At 37.0% G+C, this 27,417-nt stretch overlaps 1 protein-coding gene across 1 annotated transcript in view; it reads left to right on the top strand.

Annotated features, from left to right (window-relative positions):
• sppl3 (signal peptide peptidase 3) overlaps positions 1-15,575 on the top strand; it is a 59,434-nt gene extending 43,859 nt beyond the window's left edge. Inside the window, exons 3-10 of the mRNA XM_067432991.1 lie at positions 1-62; positions 259-378; positions 497-575; positions 2,304-2,416; positions 3,658-3,764; positions 4,653-5,007; positions 9,319-9,428; positions 13,300-15,575. The exon at positions 1-62 is cut by the window's left edge and continues 30 nt beyond it. Of these exons, the coding sequence (XP_067289092.1) occupies positions 1-62; positions 259-378; positions 497-575; positions 2,304-2,416; positions 3,658-3,764; positions 4,653-5,007; positions 9,319-9,428; positions 13,300-13,371 (1,018 nt within the window). The 3' untranslated portion in view covers positions 13,372-15,575. The remainder of the gene's footprint in view (positions 63-258; positions 379-496; positions 576-2,303; positions 2,417-3,657; positions 3,765-4,652; positions 5,008-9,318; positions 9,429-13,299) is intronic.
• Positions 15,576-27,417: the final 11,842 nt, after the last annotated feature.

Genomic DNA, 27,417 nt, shown 5'->3' with positions numbered 1-27,417 from the left:
GAAAGACAAGGATGGAAACCCCACCACCACTGGCTCCTTCAACAATGCCAACTCTAACAACAGTGAGTCCCGAACTAGTTACTAGTCATGAGCCAAGAGAGTGATTTTAAAACTGGCTATAATTACTTCTGCTTCATTAATACTTATTTAAATTAAAGGTGGAGTGCATTGTGGGATACAGTATACCACGCAGTAGTATGTTATTATGTTTTTCTTAACAGAACCTGAGTCCTCTCATAAGAATGTGTGTTTGTGCAGGTATTCAGACCATAGACTCCACGCAGGCACTGTTCCTGCCCATCGGAGCCTCGGTGTCTCTGCTCGTCATGTTTTTCTTCTTCGACTCGGTTCAGGTGGTGTTCACCATATGCACTGCAGGTACATGCTGCATGCAAACACACCAGTGACCTTCAACCGCTCCTTTCTAACACACTGACCTAGTTGTAACAAGCTTGAGTAATATTGATGTAATTCTTTGTTTGTTTTTCCTCAACAGTTCTAGCGACGATTGCATTTGCATTCCTCTTGCTGCCGATGTGCCAGTACCTGACCAGACCTTGCTCCCCTCAGAACAAGTAAGAATTTTTTTCTTTTTCCTCAGAGCGGTTTGCCTTTAACTGCATTTACCTCAGTTCACGTCAAAAAACCATATTATTGGCATTCAGATTGAAATTCACTCAGGAAAGCTATTGAGTCTAATGAATAGCTGATAACAGCTTTTTATTAATAATAGTAAAAATGTAGATATAATTTATTATTACATCTACATTTAATACTGTTGTTTAAAATAATGTGTTGTGGCGCTCTCGTGAACATGCATTGAGAGTAATATTACTCACGAGAAGGGCTTGACATTAACACCCGCCAACTTGCCAAATGTGGGTGGATTGCAGCAGTAATGCAGTCACTGCTACTAGCCACTTTGGTGGTTTGAACTGTATATATAATACATTTAGCAATTTGTGTGCAATGACGTGTATAAAGTTATTATTTACCATTAAGGGTTGCCACGCACCGAGCAAGAAGGACATTGCCGTAACACAGAGGTGTCCCACGGACGAGTACATTGTATTGTCAGTGTGTGGCAGACAATATTATGTTTAGATAAAATTAAGATAATGTCTGTACTGTGCATTATGATTGTACTGTACAATTAAATACTTTTGTTGGACTGAACATTTTACCTTAGGGCATACTTTAACTGAATTAATTGAGAATCCCGCAGCAGATTTTCGCGTTTTGTCTCTTAAAGGTGCAGTGTGTGCTTTTTAGCAGCATCTAGCGGTGAGGTTGTGAATTGCATATTGTGAATACATATTTAGTTGGTGTAATATGTGATAAATTACATTTTATTATAATAAGTTAACCAATGTTATTTAAATGACTAAATTGCCCTGAATGAAAAATGAAGAGCAATTATAATTCACCGCACTGCATAGGATGTATGAGAAAGGATGACATAAGATGTGTGACGTGCAACGACAAATTCAAGCGCACAGTTTTACTTAATTCATTATACATTTGTTTAACATTTTGAGTTTGAAAAAGAGAACAACACCCATAAACTTAGGCTATCAGGAAAATTGTTTCATTCATTACATTTTAGTATATAGTCGGAAATATTATTTTTCAGGAAATGGACAGACTTGAATAAACAGCAATACAGCAAACAATATACAATAAAAATAGCAAAACTGTATAATTTAATCCAAAGTTATATAAATAGGCTAAAACATCTTAATTTGATTGTGTTGTGACTATTTACACTAAGCCTACATGTTGCTCAAATACAGCGTGAAAATAAAGGAATGGGGGGAAATTTGCCCCCTATCGCTTATAGGTATAAATGCCCCATTTTTTAAAAAAATTTGGTTATATCTAAACAGTTTTTAACAGGGGATTGTAAATAACACAACACAATTTTATTAAAAGTGAGTGACTGGGAGCCTTGGATCTTTTTTTGAAAATCTGTTATGTACGTTTGAAAAAACAGCCGTGGTGGTTCTAGTGTTAAATGTGGTGTGTGACTGTCTTTTCCAAGTTTTTTTTTTTTTTTTTTTTGCCTGATAGAATATATGCGCATGTTTGTTTGTAGGGATTTGTCTTGTGCCTTCACCAAATCTCACAATGTAATCTAGAATCTATTATTTTTGCTTTGGGTGGAACAATCCTCTTGTGTATTATGGACAGCAGTGTTCGAAATCAGATGCTCGGGTGTGAAAATGAGCCTCATGTACCAACCAAGCGATATGTGGTTGGTAGTGTATTCAGCATTTGAGCCAATGTCTCTCTTTTGTCTCCAGGATCTCGTTCGGCTGCTGTGGCCGCTTCACGTTGGCGGAGCTGCTGTCTTTTTCTCTCTCTGTCATGCTGGTTCTCATCTGGGTGCTGACAGGCCACTGGCTGCTCATGGATGGTGCGTCAGCATGCTGTTACTCTTGTGTTTGTGTGTGTTGGAAGATAATGTAAACGCATCATCTGGTTTACCTCTTACCACATTTTCTGTATGGACTGTATGAAGGGCTGTCAACAAATATTCTAAATTCAAATAAATATATATATTCGAATAGTTTTAAAAAAACCTAATTTCGGCAGTGAAAATTAATATTCGTATTTAAAAAAAAGTGCAAAAAAATGCCCGTGGTAGTAGAGGCATGGCTGTCTGCTTTGCGAGTGGGTGCGCGTTTGGGTGCCTGAGGGTTCAGGGACAGGTCAAAGGAGTCGCACTGTCAGGCACAGCATCAATGCTGAAAGTTGACGCGTCTTGCATGGAAGGTGGCAAAAAGTGCAGAGCCCAACTGGACCGCAGCAGAGAAAACGATTTTAACCGTCCAAAATCTAAAGCCATGTCTGGAAGTATTTTGGATTTTGGTCAGTAGGAGGTAAAATTGTTGAGCTGCGAGCTATGCAAGAGTGCCTCATTTTATTTATATAATACCATGTCCATACCATATCATTAAATACCTTTTATTTATTAAATACCATGCCTCATTTTATTTAACATTAAACAGAAACATTACTAAAGTGTAGGCTACTGTACTGACTGAATAGATATTGCATGAATAAAGGAAATACACTGCTTCCACTGGTTTGATTATTTATCGTTTCATGTCAAGGAAAAGTTCAATGTTTACCACAGCACAGCTCGCTCAGAGCGTTCAATATGCTGTAAAACTTAAATTAATATTAATAATATTTGTTTCAATCACTGAATGAAGCCTGCTATATTTGGGACAAGAGTCGTGACCTTAAATTGCTTGCACAAAACTCTTGATCAGCACTCAAAGTTTGTTCATTTAAACCGTTATGTGCTGTGACAGTGAGCTGAGGTCGAGAGAGCGAGAGAGAGAAAGAGAAAGGTCTGCGGTCTTGGCCATTAGTTGATTTACTTGTTTTTCGTCTAAGTAATACGCAGTAAAATATGTTTAAACTTAAACAGACTACCTATACAAGTAGTTAGGTCTCTTTGTATTAATTTGTCTTGTTATTGACGTAATGCACGCGTCATTGACAAAATTCGCAACCCAATGTTCGAATAGTTTGAATAGTTGTGTTTTTTTTAGAGGGAATATTTGAACGTCATTTTTGAGCAATTTCGACAGCCCTAATGGAGTGGTGTTTTTTTTGTTCTCAATATTGTGTTGTTGTTTCCTGCAGCACTTGCCATGGGTCTCTGTGTGGCCATGATCGCATTTGTGCGGCTGCCTAGTCTCAAGGTGTCATGCCTGCTGCTGTCAGGCCTCCTCATCTATGATGTGTTCTGGGTAAGCAATTAATGCAGCAAGTCATACTGGTGTGGGTGTCTTTAAATCGCACCATGAGTAATTAAATGTCACAGTAACCATATATACACTACCGGTCTAAGGTTAAGATGTGTTGATATTAACCTGTTGATCTAAATGATTTTGCCTAGTTTTTTTTTAAGTTGCATTTGTATATACAAATAATGATATAAAATAAGCCTAGTCTCAGTGCAAAAACTCATATTATGGAACTTGTTTTCTAAACTTTTAGAATATACACACCATCACCATCATATTCTCTATGGCTTTCTATATTAGTGCAGCAAGTGGTGGTAATTGGCAGCTGTAAACAATTACATATGCATTGTTTAGTTACAATTTTTTACCTTGTCTTCACTGTTTAGAAAACATCCTGCTCTGTATTTTCACATTCTTGTTTCTTTTATCACTCTCACGTGCAAATAGTGTAAAGCAATCATGCCCATTAAGACTGGCACATGTCTATCATCACACATTCCACTGTGCTGGTGTCATGAAACTTGTAATTGCAGCTTATGAGATTGTTAAAAAAAATATTCAAGGAATCCTGTAAAGACATTTAACAGATGCTTTATTACTTAGACAAATGCACCTGGGTTCAAGTGCCAATTGAGTGCAAACCTGCAACACTTTGGTTGCCGATCCAGAATTGTAACCACTAGATCACACCTCCCCCTTAGTACGTCAAATCCTGAAATGCCCCGAAACGTGTTCCCCATTCCCTCCCGGTGCTGACTGTCAAACCTATTCGTCAGTGTGGAAAATTACTCCAAACACGCTTACACAAGCCTGACATCACTCTATCTGTGTCTTAAAACAGCAGGGCAAGCTGGTCTGTCCTTCTGATTCATCTCCTTCCCTCTCCTGTAGGTCTTTTTCTCCGCCTACATCTTCAACAGCAATGTGATGGTGAAGGTGGCCACGCAACCTGCCGACAATCCCCTTGACGTACTCTCACGCAAACTGCATCTGGGCCCTGGCATGGGACGGGATGTCCCGCGCCTCTCCCTTCCCGGCAAGCTGGTGTTCCCAAGCTCCACCGGCAGCCACTTCTCCATGCTGGGCATCGGCGATATCGTCATGCCGGGACTGCTGCTGTGTTTCGTACTCCGATACGACAACTATAAGAAACAGGCCAATGGAGAAGTGCCCGGACCTGCCAACATGTCTGGCCGCATGCAGCGGGTTTCCTACTTCCACTGCACCCTCATTGGTTACTTTGTTGGTGCGTATCGCCACTTTATCATCCAAACACACTCACCCATAAACATTGATATAATAACTTGAATTTACATTTATCAATAGATATCTGTCAGTCTGTAATCTGTCAGTCTTTCATCAGTTTATCAGTCGGTTTATCATGGTGCTGGGAGGAATGACCAGAAATTTGTATCAAAGTATTCTTTAATGGCCTTTCACACCGAGCACAATTAAGCGGCACGAATGTATGACACCATGACGTTCTTGAATCGAAACAATACATCCCTATGGAGCTATTCACACCAGGCTCGATCAATCACAGCACGACAAAGAGGTGTTTTTTTTTTTTTTTTGTCCCGTCACCCAACGATGAAATGAGCCGTCTGATTTAGATGTGAACCCAAGCCACAGCTGTTGCACAAAAGTGTGAGAGTGGTGGCACTCTGTGAACACCGAAGAAAAGTATTCCGGAAGAGAGAAGACAATGGATGGTATCATTGGTGTCTGAAAACAATTTATTCTTGCATGTTCTTTATACAGATTATCATTTCTATTCATTTTCAACTGAAGTATGCAATCTGAAGAGTTCGAAACGGCGTACAGAGGGCTGTTATCTTTTGTGCGTGTGTGTTATGAGTCAGAGAGCTCATTCGTTCTAAAGCTGTCAATCATATTAAGTGGTCATACCTCTTGCCCTTCCGAATCACGACATTGTGTTCGTTCTCTCGTCTCGTGCCGCGTGGGTTCACACATAACCGGCTGAGAGAAACATTTCTGCAGATGAAAAATGAAGCAAAATAAATAAGATTGCGACGATATATGGCCTGTATGTGTTTTTCATGCTGCTCGGGGTGTTTTTATAACTATAGAGTGAGATATGCTTACATGAGAAATTAATTGTAGCATTCAGTTTATTATAAAACGATATAAACAATGTCTGCCCACATGGGCATTATAAAAATAAAAAAAATCCACTTCAGATTACAGTCTGAAGTTATTAGAGGCACTCTCTGATGGTTTAAGGTAGTGTTTGAACAAAAAAAAATTGTAATAATCTCATAAATTGTAATGTGTAGTTTAATGCTAATTATAGCTCTAATATTTTATGACCTATTTGGTAAAAAGATCTCGTACGCATTACAGTTTGTTTTTCTGGCATGGTACCAAACTTAATATATCTTAATATACCCTTGTAGGTTGTGTAGCGGAGGAAGTTAAGGCCAAATGGGAAAACCTACGAGATGCATACATGAAGAAAATGTTTTCTTGGTCAGTGCCACCTATCGTGCAGGCGTGAATAGTTTCATGTTTAGTGAGAAAGCTCCCTTCGTGGGCGATTTGCTTTATCTTGTCGCGCCTCGTTGAAAGTGCATTAGGGGTGAACATCAAAACAATAAAAAACAACCCAAACTGAAACGTCTCTCAAATAACAGAAACTAAAACAGTGACACAGATATTATATGTATTTCTCTGCTTTCTTCTGTCGTAAGCCTGCTCTGTTGTGTTCACTTGATTTAGGGCTGATGGCACACTGTCGTGAATGTAGACTACAGTGGCAAACTCCCAAACACAACAACGTTATTTAATGTAAAATCTATAAACGCTCTTTATTTAATCTGGGGTGGGTTTTTCAGCACACGAGCAGTATAGCCATCACACATGCACACGATTACAGTTGGAAAGATGTAAACTAGTGCTGGGCGGTATACCGGTTCATACTGCTGTGACCCCGTTCTCAAGGGGTCCTGTTTCACTGTTGCACTGTAGTGAGGGCACAGCTGAGATGACAAGACAGTGGAGAATCAACACGCGGCACGCAAGAGAGTTGTTTCTGCACAGAGGGTCGTGATGAGTTTAAGCAAGCTCACCATGTGGATCATAGGTTAGATACAGAGCAGATTTTTCTCTCTGTGTTAAATTGACGGGTGTCATTTGTTCAGAGACTAGTGCTGTTATTTGTTGTCTCCACACAGCATCATTTTGTGGGGCTTTGCAAACTTGTATTAATTCTAGTGTGGCATTTTTCTACAATATTCACTCATCATGACAGTAAAAAAGGGCAGTCTAAGTCAATCTACTGCAGTACTTCCTCACTCTCAAAGTAGAAAATTTGGTTAACACCTGTTCATGTTCATGCATGGGGGGGAAAAACACATTATATACCATAAAACTGGTGTAATTTAGAAAAATACTGTTATAGAAATGTTTGGTCATACCGTCCAGCACTAATGCAAACTTTATAAAAATGTTACTCTTTATTTGGGCATTTGAAAACATTTAAACAAAGCCAGTCAATTCACATTAAAATACACATCAAAACTAGCCTGACAAGCCAAACCCACATCAAGATGTTTGGTCTGGAAACTCACCATTGAAAGAGCTCAATCCGAGGGGCGGGATAAACGGTTGTCTTTCAAACTTCCTCTGCACGCGATAGGATAGCGCTACAACCAATCAGAGCGACGTGAAGCGGAGTTAGTTGATAGATTAAACTTTCGCCGTATCCGGTCGCCAAAACTCCAAACACATCTTCCCTTTTTAAGAATGACTTCAGAGCCGTTCTTTTCTCAGAGAAAAGCTTAAATTCAAGTCTTCCGGAGTCGCGGTCAAAGCTGATTCGGAAGACCGCCGTTCGCCAGCTTCTGTGTTTACTAGAAGCACACAAGCGCAACTCGGCCGTCATTATGTTAAGCCCTGCCCACCGACTCTATACAGGATGTGATTGGCCCGACCAGAGTTTTACAGCCCAGAAGTGTACTGAGAGTTGCTAGACTCGTTTTTTTGATTTGCTGCCGCTAGGGTGCGTCTAGATTTCTAGGCTACATTAAAGCTGCATTTAACACATAACTTTTATGCCTTCATTTGATAAACAGAAAAAGTTAAAGGTGCCCTAGAATGATTTGAAACAATATGTTTAATTGTTCTCTAATATCTAAATAGAGGGTATGTGGCCAGGTTATAAAAACTCTCCGTGGTGAAATGGGCCGATCAAACAAACGATCTTGAGTTTTTGAACTTTGTTGCGGTATCCAATTGTAAATAAACATCAACCATGACTGTTTACATTGTTTATCTGTGAGTAAACAATGAGTGTCGATTGTTTACCTGCAGTCCCGATGATACGGCTCCGTCATTTATCGATTATTTTAAGCAATTTAATAAATGCTTTTGATTATTAAAATGTGTTTAGACCACTAAAATGGACTCTAACCAAATTCTGTTTTTCGGTTTTCATTTTTCAAAGCTACACTGTGATATTTTCCCCCATCTAGCGGTGAAAAGGTATATGACCATCCAGTGACTATTAGTTTCTGTTCCTCTCAATTCTGATTTCGTTTTAACTCCTACGGTGGCTGATTTAGTCCAAGATTAACATGGCTTCTGTTCAACCTCTTCCATGAGTGCCATCGAGTGTTAAAACCTCAAAGGCGAAGCTTGAATTTATGGGTATGTCCCTCTTTGGCTAATGTACTTTCAAGATGGAGGGGCAACGTGGCGGCCGGCATTAGAACCCCTCACTTGTATGTATATTCAGTGGCATATTATAAACTTACGAGAATACTTTATTACTTGAAAGAAAGAAATATACATTAATGAGCACATATATTTTTGAAAGAACTAAGTGTTTTTAGCTAAGAATAAACTAAAAAAATTACACAGTGTAGCTTTAAAAAAATGGAATGTAATGGATGCAGGGAAAAAATAAAACACTTCATAGGGCCTTAAAACAATTGTTTTGTTTGACAATTTAATAAGGTTTTCCTGTTTTCAATTAATTATACACGGTTTTTGATTAATGATGTAATTTAACCATTACAACTGAGTCCAGAAAATTTTTAACAGAATAAACTATACAACTGATTTCATAGGGCCCTAAATTTAATTGCAAAACAATCTTCCTCAGGATTTTGTTTGCCAGTTTGAATTTCTAAACATCCTTAAATCAAGATACATTTATCTCAAGTCTTGTTTTCTGAGAAATCGGCAGATATTTGTTTGTTTTCTTGCAATATTGTAAGAATTATTGTATTATCGTTTCACACTTTAAGCTTTTTTTTGTTAAATTAATTAAAAAGTTATGGAGATTTGTTGGACAAGGTATTTTCAAACTTTGAAGTGTTGCTAATACAACTCCTTGTGCGCTTAGACATTTTCTTTAATTTGTCTTAAAAAATGACCTTCCTAAAACCTGCGGAAAACCTGACTGTGCTGTTTGGATTGTATGATTCATATTAACTAAAAAAATGGCTTATGAGAGTAATGTGTTTGGGAATCAGAAATTGGCTTGTAAGAGTTACTCTTTCTGACTGTCACTGTGTCTTTCTTCCACTGTCAGGTCTGTTGACTGCAACGGTGGCCTCTCGCATTCACCGCGCAGCCCAGCCTGCCCTGCTCTACCTGGTGCCCTTCACCCTGCTGCCTCTGCTCACCATGGCCTACCTGAAGGTACGTCGTTTTGTTCCAACATCAGTAAGTCCAGAGGGATGCGAGATTCCTCATTTGTAAGAACGTCGTGGAATTTCGTGGAATGGCCATTTGCTCACTTGCTTAGAAACAATGCTGAAGTCTACATGGTGTCATTGTGCGGTTATTTGAACAGGGTGTGTGCCGTATCCATAACACTGTGCTGCATTATTTATGCAATAGCACATACACCTATGTATGTCTCTGCGGGTACTCTGCATTCCTTCTATTGAGGCATCAATTGTAGTACGCCGGCTTCCTTGCACTGTGGCAGATGTTTTGTTCTGCGTGTTGCAACATAATCTGATCAATTCTGTGTAGTGCTGTCGCCATAGCAACATCCTCACTTTCCATGGAAACGAACAATTATGGGAATGTTTTTACACATGGTAGTTGAAATGCTGCTACAGTAGCTACATGCAGCTTGACCAGCTTCATGACATCGTCCAAACGTTAATTATATGCTAAACCCAATCCATTCGTGCTAAATCATAACGCATGGCATGTTATTTTAGTCCATTGTTCACGTGTTTAAAATATTACACTTTTTTTTGTGTGTCAGTGTATGCTGTAGTACTTGTTGAGCATGTGAAAACCATCGAGAAGTTCCAATCTTCTGCTTTACAAGCGTGTGCCTAAAATCGGAAGTAGGCAGAGCAAATTGGTATTAGAACAAATCTGATTCAAAACCCATCGTCTCAAAAAGGAAGCTGTTTTTCCACGTAGGTGTTTAGCACAATGTGTTCCCCTGTGTTCTGGTTGGTGTAAGTTTAATATGACAGTGTATGAAGATAAATCAGGCCTTTTGTTAGTGATGAAGAGCTTGCTACGTGTGTGTGGAAGGTTGTGACCTTCATGGATTGAAAAGGCACATAATTATTGATGTAGGAACAACACTGGTGTTTGCTGCTTTCGTTAGCTCTTGTGCACAATTTAAAACATTGAAACATTTAGGATTCATAAAAGCAATATTGATGTCTGTGCAAGCGCCGTAAAAAAGAAGAACAATTTTGACGGTAACATAAACACTCGTATGCACAAGCCTCTTTTATCTCAGAATAGAACTATATAGTAAGACTGGTTGTCAAACGTGACGCATTTAAGTGTACTAAGAAATGTCACAATTATCTGTAACTTTCTGTAATTCTTCCGCAGCCCACTGACATTTACTATAATCATTTGTGGCAGTGTATTGGTTAGCTCTGTTGTGCACGTAGTGTAATGCTTGGATAATGGGTCAAATGAATGTGTGCAGAAATGAAGGACACTAGGACATTGTGTTTGGTTGTGAAAGGATGTTTTTATCACTTGGATGAGTGCCTTCACATAGACAAATTAAGCAATGTACTTTCTAATCTAATCAAACACATTTCAGACTAGATATATCAGCTGGGAAATTATAAATATATATTATGTACAATAGGTATATTTTCAAGAAAGATTATCAGATGTTCCTTCATTTTTTTTTTTGTAACATTTTTTAAAAATATTATTGAATTTTATTCTTTTTGCTTGAACAATATAATTTTTCTTGTACATTTTTCATTACATAAGACTGTATTTAGTTTTATTTACATTTTACATTAAAAACAAGGTGGTGTAAAAAAGCATAGCATATTTTCTTAGCAATAGATGCTATTTACTAGCCTGACAAGCCAGGCCCACATCAAGATGTTTGGTCTGGAAACTCACCAATGACAGGGCTCAATCCGAGGGGCGGGATAAACGGTTGTCTTTCAAACTCCCTCTGCACACGATAGGATAGCGCTACAACCAACCAGAGCAACGAAGGTGAAGCAGAGCTCGTTAAAGGTCCACTATGGAGCTTTCCGTCCACTGGAGGGCGCCTATTCAAAACAAATCGTAGTTTGATGACGCAAAGTGTGAGCCCAGCATCTTGGGAGATGTGGTCTTCTCATCACAGCCGGTGGAAAATAGGACTCGGGCAGAAATCACGTTCATGCATGCGGTTATTAACGTTACTGTAGTCTAAAGCAGAGCAGGACCGAGTGTTATGGACCTGAGCACAGCTGCTGGAGCGATTGTTAAACAAATACCTGCCCCGCGAATACCGGGACTTTTATTATGACGGGACGGGAGACAGTCGCCGGTCGCCTGCACTGATCAGCTCTTCCGGTTATGATTTTGAGGTAATGTAGCTCTGTTTATCATATTAGATACATTTAAGTGTGTTCAAAACGATGTTATGACTTTACTCCGTGCGTTCACTTGTTCACACTGCTAAGAGTAAAGCGCTCCTGCCAAATAAAAGCAGAAACCGAGGGTAACGCAAATATGACGCAATTGACAGGCGACTCCCTCAAATGCAATGTTAAAACGTCCCTGTCCTTAGTTAAAATAGCAATTTTCTCACAATTTACAAATAGTTGGAAACTTCTGGGATATTGTAGGTACTCAACTGAACAAAATATATAACACCTGCCTAGTGGTTTTTGGATATTTTACTGCAAAAATACTACATAGTTCACCTTTAACAGATTAAACTTTCGCCATATCCGGTCGGCTATAACAAAGTATAATAATTATTTTTTGTTGAATAGGTCCACAGTTTATGTGCAAAAATGTAAATTAGGGATGTGATGGTGAGGAAAATGTTAATCACGGTAATACCAGGGTCATGCTCGAGGTATTCATAATGGAGCAGAGCAAAGCAAGTGTTTTCATTGAATTCCTATGGAAATTGAGCTTCAATAGAAGTTAACTGAAAATGCACCAGTGTGGTGTAACTGAATGTGTGCATTTACATGCAGGTTCTTAAGCCGATTATGCCTAATAAGCCGACAACGAACATGGTCATGTAAACGCTGTAACCCGTTTTCTTTTAAGGCTAAAAAAGGGCCCAAGAATAAACCGATCAGAACAGGTAGTTTTTTTGCCTCTGAACTCGATTTTGCACGGCATTAACATGCTTTCTGTTAGTTTATGGAAGTGCGCATGTGTGAGAGGTGACAAAAAAACGCAAACTTAGTGCAGATTTAAATGCATTCAGACAGAGCAAGCTAGCATTTTGCATGAAATAAGGACATATATCACAAACGCAGACCCTTTTAATACCCAGAAAATTGTAAAGATGTGTTCTCATCTCATCCAGCAGAAGTAGAAGAGGTTCAGTCAAAACGCTACATCTGTAACTGCATGAGGGATAATATGAGCTGCAAATCTCCCACTGACATGGCGCACGCTTTATTTAACATCACAACTGACGAAACATTTGGAATAGCCTAGTCAGACGGAAATTATTCTTTTTATAATTCAAGTTTTTATCATACAAAACAAAATATACAGTATACAAATGCTTCATATAAGGTCAAAATACAGATAGTGGTTGTAATTATCAACATTAAACTAGGTACAAAATAAAGGAAAAGAGACGAGAGGGAGGAAATTATTTTTGACGTCACTACAATGAAAACCTGGTTTATTAATAAAGTTATGTAAACGCGGTTTACTTGCGTTGTCAGTTTACTGGTTTGCATGTAAACAGGGAAAACTGGTTATTTCAATAAGCTGATATTTGTGAGTTTACTGGTGTGCATGTAAACGCACCCAATGACAGTGTGGGGGTGCGCATTTTACTTTCGGTTTAAAATTAGTGCCGATTCAGGGTTGGGTTTATTAGCCTCTTATTCTTAAAGAAAAACACAACAAAATGACAAACTTATTTAAATAGACGCTTTTACATTTCGCTTTGAAACTAATTCTTCCTTGATCATCTTGTCAGTCAAAAAATGGACCATCAAGAGAGAAGCTTATAAATATGTTGCTGTCTTTGTCACGTGACATCACTTTCAGTGTGAATTGGTGGTAATTGTTTCCATCCGTCGCTCCACAGGGGGACCTGCGGCGCATGTGGTCCGAGCCCTTCCACACCAAGTCCAGCAGCTCCCGCTTCCTGGAGGTATGATGCTGCTCGGACCAGCACAGGTTACCACCCTCCCACCAGAGAGAGAAAGAAAGAGAGAGAGAGAGAGAGGTCGGAAGAGAGGAACTACACTCGTCTTCTCGTCATCCCTCATTCCTGTTGTTATCCTCCAGCCAGCGGATGAACAGACGTACGCGGACTTCACTGCCAGATGGATTCATGCACTCCACACGTCTCTATATTCCTCAATCCTACTACAGTATCTGTGTTTTTTTTCTTCTTTTTTCTCTCTCTACCCCTTTTCTTTCTTGGCTCCATTCCATGTCCGTCATGCCATAGCTCTCTTTCTCTCTTTCTTCTGTCCCATCATCCCTTTCCTGTTCTACTGAACTCGGCCACACGTTACCGGATCGCTCTGTCTGGACGTGACCGGAGCCCCTTTGAGCTCCAAGTGTGTTTCCATTTGTACCGTTTGGCACCATTATGGATTTACAGACTGAGATTTCTTTATTATTTACTGCTCTAAACAAACTGTGGATAAGGAACGTAGATTCTACCACAGCTTGAGATGACGATGACCCTATAAGGGACCAGCACACAGTAGAGGACAGCGTTGTTTTTCTTCCTGCCTTCCTTCTCTCTTCCTCTTTCCCTTTCTGATAATACCCCACCCGCATCCGCCCCTGCCCACCCATCTCCCTCTCTAACCCACCCCTTCCTTTGCAGAAACATGTATTTTATTTAGAAAGATTTTATTCTTGGCATATACAGAAATGATGCATTATAAATTGTGGGGGCGTACAGCTCTATGTATATATGTGTACACATGAATTAGGGGTTATCATGTTGAGGTGTGCGTGAGCTCGCGTGCGTGTGTGAACAAGGGCAAGGGCTTTTTAGATCTCAACAGAGTCATAAACGGAACGCGCAGATGGGAAATATTTTAATTTCCTCTCTTTTGCCCCCATAAATGAGTCTAACAACTCAGCCTATGTCACTTTTTTTGCGTGATGTACACATCCTCTTCCATAAAACATCGCGTATGGACCGCTTGTGCAAGTCGGCCATTGAAGAGAAGGTTGTGCTTGTGATTACGTCTGTGTTTATGTATGAATGTATGCCATTACCTCCATGGGCTCTGGATGGACCACTGAAGATGAACTCTATCATGCTCCTGGAGGGAATCTTTAAGGATTGTACTAAGCTCTGTTATTTAAGGCCTTTTTTTGTCCCCCACTAGTATTTCAAGCATTAATTTGTTTTGTTTGTTGTCATTCCTTCAACACAATTGGCTCCGTAATGATGAAACTGGAATTGAGGTGTGTGTGTGTGTGTGTGTGTGTGTGTGTGTGTGTGTGTGTGTGTGTGTGTGTGTGTGTGTGAGTGAGAGAGAGAGAGATGTAGAAAAAAATGCATTGAGCTGGCTTTTTTGGTTCTTTTCTTTTTTTCTTTTTTCTTTTCTTTTTACCTGTTACCTGTTTTTTTACCTGTTAGTCGTCTGGCCTTGCATGTCAGTTGTACAGCGTGTCGTTCTTCAAAGCTGCGTTTTCAGGGCAACCGCGCTAGTGCGACACTCTGAAACTGAGACGCAGACATGGGGTCGTGGACAAACAGTCGCACAAGATATTTCATAAAACGGAGAAGGGGCAACAAGACCGGACCGCTCTGACCCCCGCGGCCGGCGTGGACCTCACGCAAACATTGGCAGTGCGTTGCCTGAATATTCAGTATGAACGTTTGCCTGGCATTGGGACACTGATAACCTGAGTCATGGACCTTATTTTACCCACAAACCTCCTCACTGTCCCTCTGCCACCCTTATAGACATTACAAGAAAAAAAGAGAACAATATAAATGACGATCATGGTGATTGCATTGAATATAAACTCAAATGTTAATTTTTTAAAAATGAAAGATTGCTTTTTTGTTTTGTTTGTTTGTTTTGTTTTATTCCATTGTTTGTATTTTTCTCAACTTTCCCATCTAATGCTGTGGTTTTTCATTTTGTACTTTCTGGATTTTTTTTTCTCCTCCATTGTCCTCCCTGCCTGTAGAGGGCGCTAAGCTCTGTTTGGCTATCAGCATTAACAGCCAAAAGGATTCTGTATAAAAATTTGAATAAATAAATTAAAAGGTGTAGTGAAATGTGGATCCAAATGAGCTGTACTGAAAACATTTCAGCTCTCATAACCTTCCCTTTCTTCTCAGTCAGGATTATGCTGTAAATAAACATGACTCTAACTGTATGTTCAAGTGGTCTCCTTTTCGAATGCAGTAATTGGACATTTTAATTATTAGTGCTATTTTAGCCTTAGACTTACATGATTTCTTACGTTCTTTTTATCGTGTGTTAAGGATTTGATTCTGAACTGACCTGAGACGATTTTAAGTGTTGATGGTGTAAGTCATCATTTGAGCTCAGAAATGAACGATTCCAAAAGTTACTGTTATTTATTTTTTCTCTGGACGTGGAAAGAGTGGACGTCACGTGAGCCGGTTATACATCGATAATAACTTAGTAAATATGCAGAGGTAAGTAGTCTAGATGCTTTTGGTACTTTTGTGGGAAATCTCACAAATGTAATATTTATATTAGAGGCATTTATTTAGGCTATAATATCTTAAAATGAATTTTTTTTTAGGCTAACGTTACGTGCAAGTTTATTCTTGATAAACAAGATGCCCATAATTCACAAAATATTGTTATGAATCCCCAGTAAGGATAGAAATAATATGTCCAGGATGATTGTCAATGTCATTGACGTATTCCAAAGAAATGGTAATGACGTTTTTCTTCTTGTAGGCTACATAAATACATTTATTTGAATATTTGTAGTGCAGTCCTGATGAGAACTAGTAGAAGATGGTCCGAGCTGGCCGTTAGTTGCATAATCTTGGCTAAGACTGACTTAAAGGGATAGTTGGATAGATTTACTCACCCTCATGTTGTTTTAACCTGTATGAATTTGTTTCTTCTGCTGAACACAAGATATTTTGTCGGTAACGAAACACTTGGTAGACCCCATTGACTTCCATATCGTTTTCCGCGCCTACTGCTGGTACAACTGTTTCCCCATATTCTTCAAAAATACATTCCTTTACGAATTATTTAAAGCAGTTAACCAATGTGGCAATCGCGAGCATACCTTTCCCATTTCAATTGGATATAGAACCTTTTATGTAACTGACTTACAATTAATTGCTAAATTTTAGAACTAGAATAAGTAGTTTTGGTCACAGGTGTCACCTGGTATTTGTTCCTGGTCCAGGATGGTATTTGAGTTACTTTTAAAGGGTTGCTAATGTTCTGATTAGAAGTCATTAAAAGATTACTTTTTTAAGATATTATGAAGTCACACATTTGATGTGCTCTTTTATGAAGTTCACTTTGCGTCCATAAGGTGGCACCACAACCTCACTGAAGCGACTGTTGCAACCTTAGAATAGATACAGTACAGGTCAGGCACAGCAATATCTGTGGTTACAACCAACAGCTGCCAGTTATTTTACGATTGTGTGGACATGTTTTTCAATGGGGTTAATATGGCTAGAACAAGTAGCCTGACTAGTGATAAACCAAATTTAAATATGGAATATCTAACCAATACGTTTTTGTTAAGAATATAACCTATACAATCGCTAAATGAATACGGGAAACAATACTTCCAAATATGCTTCTAAATCAAGTGGAATTAATAATTAACTGTTCAATTTATTGTCGCGTGACCGCTAAGTCGTGACGTCACTTCTCATGCAGAGAGACGAGTTGAGGGAAAATGGCCGCTCATTCATGTGATGAGCGCTGAATCAGCTAGTGCTGCAAACACAAGAGAGGCTTACTGAGCTCTGCTGACTTCTCTGTTACACACTAGTGTTTCTGTACAAAGATTATCAAGAAGATGAGCGCTGGTTAGTCTAAAGTTCCTTTACACACCTTTTTTTTTAAAATCAAATCTAACAAAAATAGACTTTAAATATAGCTTTTTAATTGAGTTTTTCACATGACTGACTTTAAGAATCGACGTCTTAACATGTCTCTTCGTAGTAAGAAGAAACTGTTTAACATAAAAAATATGACACATTAGTCTACAATTAAGTACAAATAACGTTGTAAAAAAACACGTGTGGGGAATTTTTTTTTTAAAAATGTACAAAATAAATAAATTGTGTGGCTATATTTTTAGTAGCCTTTTTTATTTTATACATAAACCTTTTAAATACGTAAAAAAAAAAAAAAGTGAATTACCTTAAATAGCTATTTCTACCTGATTTAACCCATACAACTTTTTGTTGTTGTTGGTAGTTTTGTAGAATTTAATGTCTTAAAGTTGATTCAACAACATTAAATGAATAATATGAGCTCACACAGTTTTATTCAGACGTCCAAAACTGACCAAAATCTGTTAAAATTACATACAATTGAGTTTATATCGTCCAATAAATGTTTTAGTATATGATATTTAAATGTTTGGTTTGATTTTTAAAGCTCTGAAGAGCAAAACAATGCTAATACAATGATGACTGAGAAATAAATGTATCAAATATGATACAGTAGGGTTAATCAGCTTGCCATCAGGGTTGTGGGTGAGCAGGGTTATTGGGGGTCGATAAGGTCAAGCAAGTGTTAGAGAGACGCTGGGGCTGTGGAATTTCTAGGGTCCTCCCCTGTTCATGTATTGGCCAGTGCACCCAAAGGCTCGAAAGTCCCGTGGCCATGCAGGATTCCACTGGGACAGTGTGGATTGTAGCATGTTATCTGTGGGAAAAAATGGTTGTGTTGCAGACGGGGAGTGTGTTGAATGGAAAGAGCAGTCTTATTCACTTGTAAACAAGCAAATGTAATATTTAATGAAAGGAAAGACAACGAGGGTGTTCCGTAATAAAGAGCCCGAGGTTTGTAGCAGGGGCAGTTTGTTTACTTCTAATGGTACAAAAGTAAATGCTTTACAACACACGTAAGTTGTGCACTTCATGGGTGTAGAGTTACTTTGCTGGACTGTATTGATTGGACACACACACAGCCTTGCATCTTGCTGATTTGCAAATAAAAAGCATAATGTTACCTTTTCACAGCATACTTTTTAAAAATAATTTATATATGTATGTGTGTAGATAGCCTATCAATTTTAGTCTGTTACTGATTCCAAATTGCATAGTTAGTAATGTAATCTATTACTTGTTTACGGTAATCGGATTACTTTTAGATTACTTTTGACCTAACTTGTTTTTCACATTAATTTGAATAAGATAATCTTAAAAATAACAAAGAGAAATAAAATATATTCCATTCTTGTGGAAGATGAACATGAAGTGCATTAAATATTACATTACATCAGAGTTTTCCAAACTGGGGTTTTGGTTTTACCAAAAAATGTATTCGTTTACCTGTATAACCATTAACAAACATCAGAGAATTTAAACTTAATCTTATTCATTATTATCATTATTATTATTAAGTTATTTTTTACTACTGACCTAACTTATTAACTTAAAATCTCAGTGTTTCATGTAAATATATTCAAAGAGGTTCAGCTGACAAACAAAATTGGGGAAGCCTTTGTGTTTGGGAGGCCTTTTAAAGACAGTAATACATGGTTAAACGACTCACGGGGTGATAATTCAAATAGTATTGTATTTGTCAGGATCAGATATGCAATAATTTGCCTGATTTTCTGTCTCAGCTTGTATATAGTAAAATTTAGATATAGCAGTAGCCATCTGGGTCATGTTTGCTTTTTCTTTTATCACTGGCCGTAATTCTAATCTTGAAATGGCATAAAATAATATAAAAATCGTCTGAGAATTAAACAAATAGTTGTAGCCTGGTTCAGAGAAAGAGAGGAATCATGTCTTTGATTGTCTAGTTGTAACACAAGACTTCTTCACCTTACTAACGGTTGTTGAAAATTCTACAAAATGCACATCATATATTGTTAGAAAGAGTGACGTGCTCGTGCAAAAATGATGGTGTTATGGGTTTTCTTTAAAGCTGTCCACGCTCCTCACCTCGACCCTCAGGGCTTGTTTGAATAAGGTCTGCTCGCCCCTGTATGGGGTGGAGCGGCTCCCTCTAGCCCGTTGCCCTTTGACCCCTGTGTACATTCCGCATGTATTCTGTGAAATGAAGTGAGGAATTCCTCTGAAGTTTAGTTAATGGCTTGGAGGAGCTACTGAGGAACACATGGGCTTGAAAGTACACTGGACCTCAGGCTCTCACAGAGCACAGCAGTGTTGAAAGTCATGCAAGAAGACTAGTACTTTTGGGTAGTTGATGCAAAATTTGGCCATTTATAGGCTATTTGAGGTTCTGTAACTGCTCACCACAAAGTCACAATTATAAACATTCTTGGATGGTTGCATTAAAATAACAAAAAAGCTTTTTTATTATGTTGATATTCTGAACTATTATATTATGCAGTTAAATAATTTTATATTTGATTTTATAAAATTGTATATTAGTACTAATATTCCACGCATAGTAATACTGTTATTGTATTATAATATAATAAAACCCCACATATATTTACATTGCACAACCAGTAAAATTAACTAGTTATAAGTATGAAAAATATGATTTTCTTTAATTACCAACTTAATGGTCAGTACTACATTTTATTACAATATAATATAACAAGTATAGTAATAAAAAACACATATATTTACATTGCGCTACAATATAAGGCAAAAGTACACTGTATAAAATATTTTAAAAATAAGTTAATTTTGAGTTAATTGATACAGAAAAAAATTGAGAATCGACAACCTTTATTCAAATATTATTAAAAGATTTTGTACACATATTGGGTAATTGTGCATGTTTTATTTGTAAAGACGCAAAACTTGCCAAATTGTGCTATTTTCATGATTTATCAAATTTGTTTATGTGGTTCAGATACAATAATATTTTGAGTTTCTATTTATTAATCCAATTTCCTTCGTTGCATCAACTCAAATTTTTAATTTCTATGAACTCAAAATTTTAAGGCAACCAGGTTATTTACTTTTTTTAAGTTAAACCAACAATAATGTTTTAGAGTGTATGAAAAAATATATATTTTAAATTACCAACTAATAAAAAAAATGGTCAGGGATTAATTTTATTCAGCAAGTACACATTGATTTGATAAAAAATGGCAGTAAAGACATTTATGTTACAAAAGATTTCTGTTAAATAAAAACTGTTCTTTTGAACATCATATAAAGAATCCTGGAAAAACAAACATCATGGTTTCCACAAAAAAAATATTAGGCAACAAAAAACATGAGAAATATGAGCACAAAATCATATTAGAATGATTTATGATTGATGTGACTGGAGGAATGACGCTAAAAATTCAGCTTTGCATCACAGGAATAAATTACATTTTTAAATATATTAAAATAGAAAACATTAATTTTAAATTATATAAATATTTCCCTTTTTAAAGTATTTTTAATCAAATAAATGGAGCTTTGGCCAGCAACTTCTTTTTAAAACGTTAACAAATCTTACGACCCCAAAATTTGATTGGCAGTGAATAATATTTAAGCATATAAATGCTCATTCAAAATACAAACAATTATTCTATAGTTCATAACTGTGTTGATTTTCCTCGCAAGGTCTCGATCTTAAGGAAATATTCAGCCATTGTAAATGTGTTTACAGTGTGTAAAGGAAGGCAAAATGAAGGTTAACTTCCTTGTCATGAATGCTCAGAATGCGTCTGGAATCCCCCTGCAGAAAGCGCAGTGATGTTCGGTGTCACGTTCAGCTTGAAAACTCCTCACCCTGCTCTGGACCGCCACCCACACAGCTGGAATGCGGGGCATGCACTAGCTCGGGGTGGAAAGGGTATAGCTAACACTTCTTAAGGCAAGTGGGGGGAGAAAAGTCGGGCTACTGGAGGTGGGGTCTCGACTCCAAAAAGAGTGGTGAATCTCAAAGGGATTCGCATCCCATCGTCCATGTCACCACCCACCGTGATGCCGATAGAAGAAGCTAATCCATTAACCTTCTGTTGGGCTCAGGGAAATGATCAATGACTATCTATCACCGCCGCTTTCCCCTGTTGCTGAGAGAGAGAGAGAGAGAGAGAGAGAGAGAGAGAGAGAGAGAGAGAGAGAGAGAGAGAGAGAGAGAGAAAGAGAGGCGAGGGATGGAGAAGAAGAGGGTAGGCAGGGAAAGGTTAAAGGGCAGAGGAAGACGGGAGGAACATTTTTGGAGGAAGGGAATTGGGGAGAAGAAAGAACAATAACAAAATTTGACCTCCCAGGTCTGACAGGTCTGGTATTCAGCATTCAGGTACGACTGATGTCTGCTGCAGATCAACCAACTAAAAGATGCAAAGGAAACGCTTTCTGTTAACATGAGTTATTCCTTTTTAAAACAAATATGTCTTGTGACTTTTAAGGACTTGTGAATTATCTCATCTAATCCCAGAATTATATACACAAGCAATTTACAAAACAAATTTAAATTTGATATATACCTGTTTTTGTCCTTTTTGATGATCTAACAAGAATTCAAAATTCAATTAATATCATGAGAACAGTGAAAATAAAGATATTTTAGATAGCGTATTAAAAACACAACTAGTACATGAATTATCGGGTTGATTTATTAAATCCCTCAAAGAGAGACATATATGATGATAAATGTAAATATACAGTTTGGCTCTCGAGAAATGTAAAATAGCTTCTCTACCAAAGGAAATCTTTTAAAAAATAGTTTATTTAATTATAAATGTCTGTATTTACTATTTGAATTTGAAGCATGCTACTCAGTTACATATAATTTTAGATTTGTGTGTGTGTTACATTCTTCACTTTAATAATTATCCTCGTTTCGCACATAATTAATACCAAAGTTATTATAAATTTATACTGGAAATAGCCTGTCTTTTATACTGTGAATTCTATTAAAAACAATTACATCTCTAAATCATTTAAACAAACTCTTCTAAATCATTCCTTGAGAATTACATCAGCTACCATTTTTTTGTTAATTCTCTGAATATTTTACATATTAAACGGTATAACAGGTATGCGTTTAATACGTTTATTTAATAGAGAACTTTATTTCCTGCACTTTGCTAATTTGACCATGTTTTTAAATACAAATATGGGGGGAAATGAAGCTATTTTAACTGCCTTTGTGCTTTCCAAAATCATTACAAATACAAAATACATTTCCACTCATCTTTTTAATAACATTAATAAATCAATCAAATTTAATAGCACTTTTCCGAACAAACCAATGATTCACAGACAAGAACAAGTTAGAATACAAAATAGCAAATAAAAATAACTGAATAACCAAGAGGCTACTTTTAACAAGCACTTTTAAAGCATGACAAAACATTTTTTTAGATTAATGTAGATTTGTACAGTGTGTCAATATGATTTCAATAATGACTTGCATGTTTCTGAGTTGCACATCAACCCTTGAACAGTGTGACATGATAACCTCATAACCTTTAAAGAGAATCCACCAACAGAACATACATTTTCAGTCCAAACTAGAGTGAAAGTGATTCACAGAATGTGACATATGACAGCAGGAATGGTTTAAATAAAATTGTTATTTATAAATGGAAATTGTTTTTATTTAAAAGCGTGTCAAAAGAATGTGGCTTTTTGAAAAGCTACTGATAATGTGTGGTAAATCAAAAAGGCGAGGTGTATCTCTGTTAGTTATCGTCTCAAATGGCCAACTGAAAGACAGAGGCAGAACATCCCTGGTTTCCCTCGCCTGTTGAATGCATTGGCCACATCAAACACTTTAAACAGAGTAAGCGCACAATCAGATCCCTTCAGATTGGGGGACAGAGAGAGGGGAAGGGGGGAAATGGGCCCTTTCTCACCAAACAATACCATTATTTCAGCTCCCTTGGCCAAGAATGCCACATTTCACAGCCCACTACCCTCCTCCAGATGTCAATCAAAGCTCGCTGGCGACTCAAGCCCCTCCCAGGACCGGCCTGCCACTGTGAACCCGCCCACAAAAACTAACTGGACCTGTGCTTTTTTTATGGTTGCCTCTTAATAGAAATGTAAACTTTTAAGTGAATCTGATACTTTAATTCATTGACTCTAAAAAATACATTAAAACCTACAATTATATAATGTAAATCAGCTAGGGTCTGTGTTGACCCCATGTTTATATAGACAGCAATCTTAATAATAATCCATACAAATTTTTAAGTATAATCAACTTGGATGTTTAAGTAATTTCAACTTGAATTACATTAAACTTAGTCAACGAATCAATTAAATCTTGCATAACTTATAATTATTTATTTTTTGGAAAATTGCTTAACTTATTTTGATTTTGAGTTGAAGCAATGTAAAAACATTTTGTCAACTGTTAGTGATCATATAATTTTTTACAGTGTATGTATTGTGTAGGCTAGACTGTAAAAAAATATTGTTGGTTTAACTTTTAAAAAAAAGTAACCTGGTTGGCTTAAAATTTTGAGTTTGTTAAAATTAAAAATGTGAGTTGATACAATGAAGGAAATTGGATTAATAAATACAAACTCAAAACATTATTGTATCTGAACCACATCATATTTTTGATAAATCATAAAAATACCAAAATTTGGCATGTTTCACTGCGTCTGCACAAATAAAAACACACAATTACCCAATATGTGTACAAAATCTTTTAATAATATTTGTATAAAGTTTGTCTATTCTCAAAAATGTTCTTGTATTACCTAATTTGTTTATTTCAATGAACTCAAAATTTTAAGGCAACCAGGTTACGTATTTTGGAAATATTTTTTTACAGTGTACTTCATATGTTAGATGTTATAAAGCAACATCTTTCAAAGAGTAAAATTGTATCACACATCTCTTCATCATGTGACTAAACAACTCTTTAATCATATATCATGTTAGTTTTTTGTTTTGCATTAAACAAAACAATAATAGTCTACAGGAATGATAGTACAAAATGGAAATGACAAATGATTGTCTTCACTGATTATTATAATATATGTGTTTCAGCAGTTGTATCATCCGGGATAAACCGACAGCAGCGATGGGAAATTTGTGAATGAGACTCGGTGCATCGCGTATTTGTTGTTCAATTAAATTATGCAGCGGCGGTAGCCGTTTGGCGTCCAATCACATCACGAGTCAGAGCGCCGAGGAGCTGAGATTTCAACCAATGGCTCATCGCACGGCAGAGACTAGCGCAGCAGCAGACCAATCAGGGCCGCGCATGCAAATGAGGCATTTGCTCCGGCTGGATCTGAATGTCAACTAGTCAAAGATGGAGTCTGACGCTGGATGGCCGCGAGGCCGCGCGTCTTTACATTTGCTCATTTATTTCGCTGAACCGCGCGACAAAATATTAACTTTGCGCTTTTTAAAACGGAGAGTCTTAATACATTGGCCATTTGAAAAAGGACAGAAGAAGAAGACGTTCAGGTTTTGCACCTTTTACTCAACTTTTCCTCTTCTCTCACTCTCCCTCTTGATTTTTTTCTCTGACGGAGTGTCCCTCCCTTGGTTCGCTGCCATTCATGAATTTGGGGTTCACTATGTGCTTTTCATGCATTTGGGATGATTGGGCGGAAATGGCGGGAGCTGTAGGGCGTAAAGGAGAGTTTGGATGGATGGGACCAATCCACTCGCCTCATTTTCGCGCATCAGGACCGTGTGCCATCAAACCCGGGGTACGAGATCTTTTCTGTAGTATGCAGCGTTTATGCGCGAGATGTTTGCTGTTTGAGAAAACAGAGAAGGCTGAGTGAATTGACAGCATTTAAATGCACGCGCTGATAGCGTGATCAGGTACGAATTACCCTTTTAAACGGCATGAATGTGAGGTTATGTAAACACCACCGTTATTAAATGTAAATTCGTTTTTCTGCCGAAGTTTAGTTGGTCCAGCGATGCTTAACATTTAATCTGATTCAAAACAAACATGAGTGTCAAACGTCGCTTAATTCGACTTAATATGTATTATTAACTGGATCAGAATGCATCTAACGACATATAAAATGTTTTATAATTAATGAAGGTTGGATAGTAATTCGGAAAGTTTGCTAACAGTTTTCACAAAGTATTTGAAATGCAAATAAAGTAACCAGTTAAAGTGTTTTCCCACTTTTGTAACTCTCACCACTGTAAATCAATACGTTTAAATGTGTGTGTGAGTGAGTGTGTGTTTTTTTTTTAAGGAATACTTTCCTAAACCTTACAGGATCCTGGAAAACCAAATATTTCAAAAGTGATTCCCAGGCCTGGTAAAGTCTGCAGTCAGTATAAAGTTTAATTATGCCCAGTTATAAAAAGCAATTTTAAGCCAGAGAAATACTATATCTGTAATTCAAATAATTCAGTCTTCATAAAAGTTTGGAAAAGTAATGAAATAATTATGGAAATTCACTGGGAAATGGGAAACCTGAATTAAAGTCATCATTGGCTCTTTCTATTTGTTGTTTACTTTTTTAAAAGTTTGTTTCGATTTTCACTTAATCCTATGCAACTCTTGACGTCTCAACATTTTTTAAACACGTTTCAGTTGTTTCAGAAATATCTCAAGAGTGTCAGAAGTCCTGACATATTCCCAAGACACTCTTAGAGGATCCACTAGACATCAGGTTAAAAAATATAGCTTTTAATTTAATAGTACTATTAAAACAAAAACACTAAAATTGTTTTCAAAGCAGAGCCTCACAGAGATAAAGGAAACAGATGTGGAAAAAAATTTGATTTCAGTGGTAAAATATTACTGTAATATTGATTTTTAAGTTCACAAGCCTTCTTAAATTTGTTTAGCTGATGTTGCTGTTTAGTCCTAGTTTTGTAGATGAATTATGAGTAATACTTTGATGAAGCAGGAATGAACTGCTCCGAGTTCACTTCTCTTTCCTTTGATTTTTCTAATCAAAGTGCATGAAAATCAAGTACAGAGAAATCTGAATGCAATATAATTGATCAAACACGGCGAGGGAAGGATTGTGTGGTGATTTTGGCCATGTTTTGTCCATTGCCCTTTTTCTGTTGTACTACTGGCCAATCAGAAGAGCAGTGCAATATTAAAAGGGCATTGGCTGATGGAACAGAGACCTCCACCTCCCTCTATTTCCTTCACCTCTCACCCCTCTCTGGTTTGACATTATTTAACATGTGGAGCTACAGTCAGTACACAGGCCTGGAAACCTGTAAAAACATGAAAGCTGACACTGCAAATCCATTCCAAACTCTAAATGTCTGTCAAAGTTACTTTCTGCTTATTACATATCACATCATGTTATTATTGTTTTTTTGTTTTTTGTTGTAGTTGGTTTTTTTGTTTTTGTTTTTTTTAAGTTTTGGAGCAGCAGTTTATTTATCATAAAAATAAAACATTATTGTATTATATTGTTTTTAATAGTTTGGAGTTGTATCTACATGTTATTTAGTTATTCAAATACATATTGCAAAATGCCTATTAAGAATGTAAATTAATGTAATATGATTTATTTTGTTGACAAATTTGCTTTGAATCAGTTTCATGAAAGTACTATTTTGTTAATCAGTTTGTCATTTTATATATATATATATAAACTTTGATAGAAAGGTATGCAATGGATTACAATCAGCTGTTAAGTTTAAGTACTCAATTAGATAACACCAATTTAGGTCAACCAATGACCAAGCAATGCTTCATTTTGTTCAGTTTGTGATGTAAAAGCTCACATTAGCAATTAAAGAAAAAACACTTCAGCAAAACATGGTCAGGTGAAAGTGTCTGAATAATTTTGGTCCCAAATTGTTTATACATTTTTACTGGTAGTCCACTGTATTAAGAATATTTTGGGTGTAATATGTCACAGTTTACTTTGTTTCTGTACAGTTTCTTGTACAGTTACCTTGCTATCCTCACATAAATGAACTATAGTGTCCTGCGCCCACTAGTAAAAAAAAAATTGTTTTGGGGGTTGAATGTATATAATCAAAAGCAACTTTACTAAAATATTATTTGCAAATTTTTACAGTTATGTGATTCTATTACTTGATTTTGCATATTTTTGTGACTGCGTTTTAATGTAAGATTATAAATGTTTTTTTTTAGTGTATTATTGTTTCTTTTTGTTTGAGGCTGTGGCTGCA

The sequence above is a fragment of the Pseudorasbora parva genome, chromosome 23 (assembly GCF_024679245.1).
Source record: "Pseudorasbora parva isolate DD20220531a chromosome 23, ASM2467924v1, whole genome shotgun sequence".
In the NCBI taxonomy this organism is placed as follows: Eukaryota; Metazoa; Chordata; class Actinopteri; order Cypriniformes; family Gobionidae; genus Pseudorasbora; species Pseudorasbora parva.
This window is presented reverse-complemented; position numbering and strand designations above follow the sequence as displayed.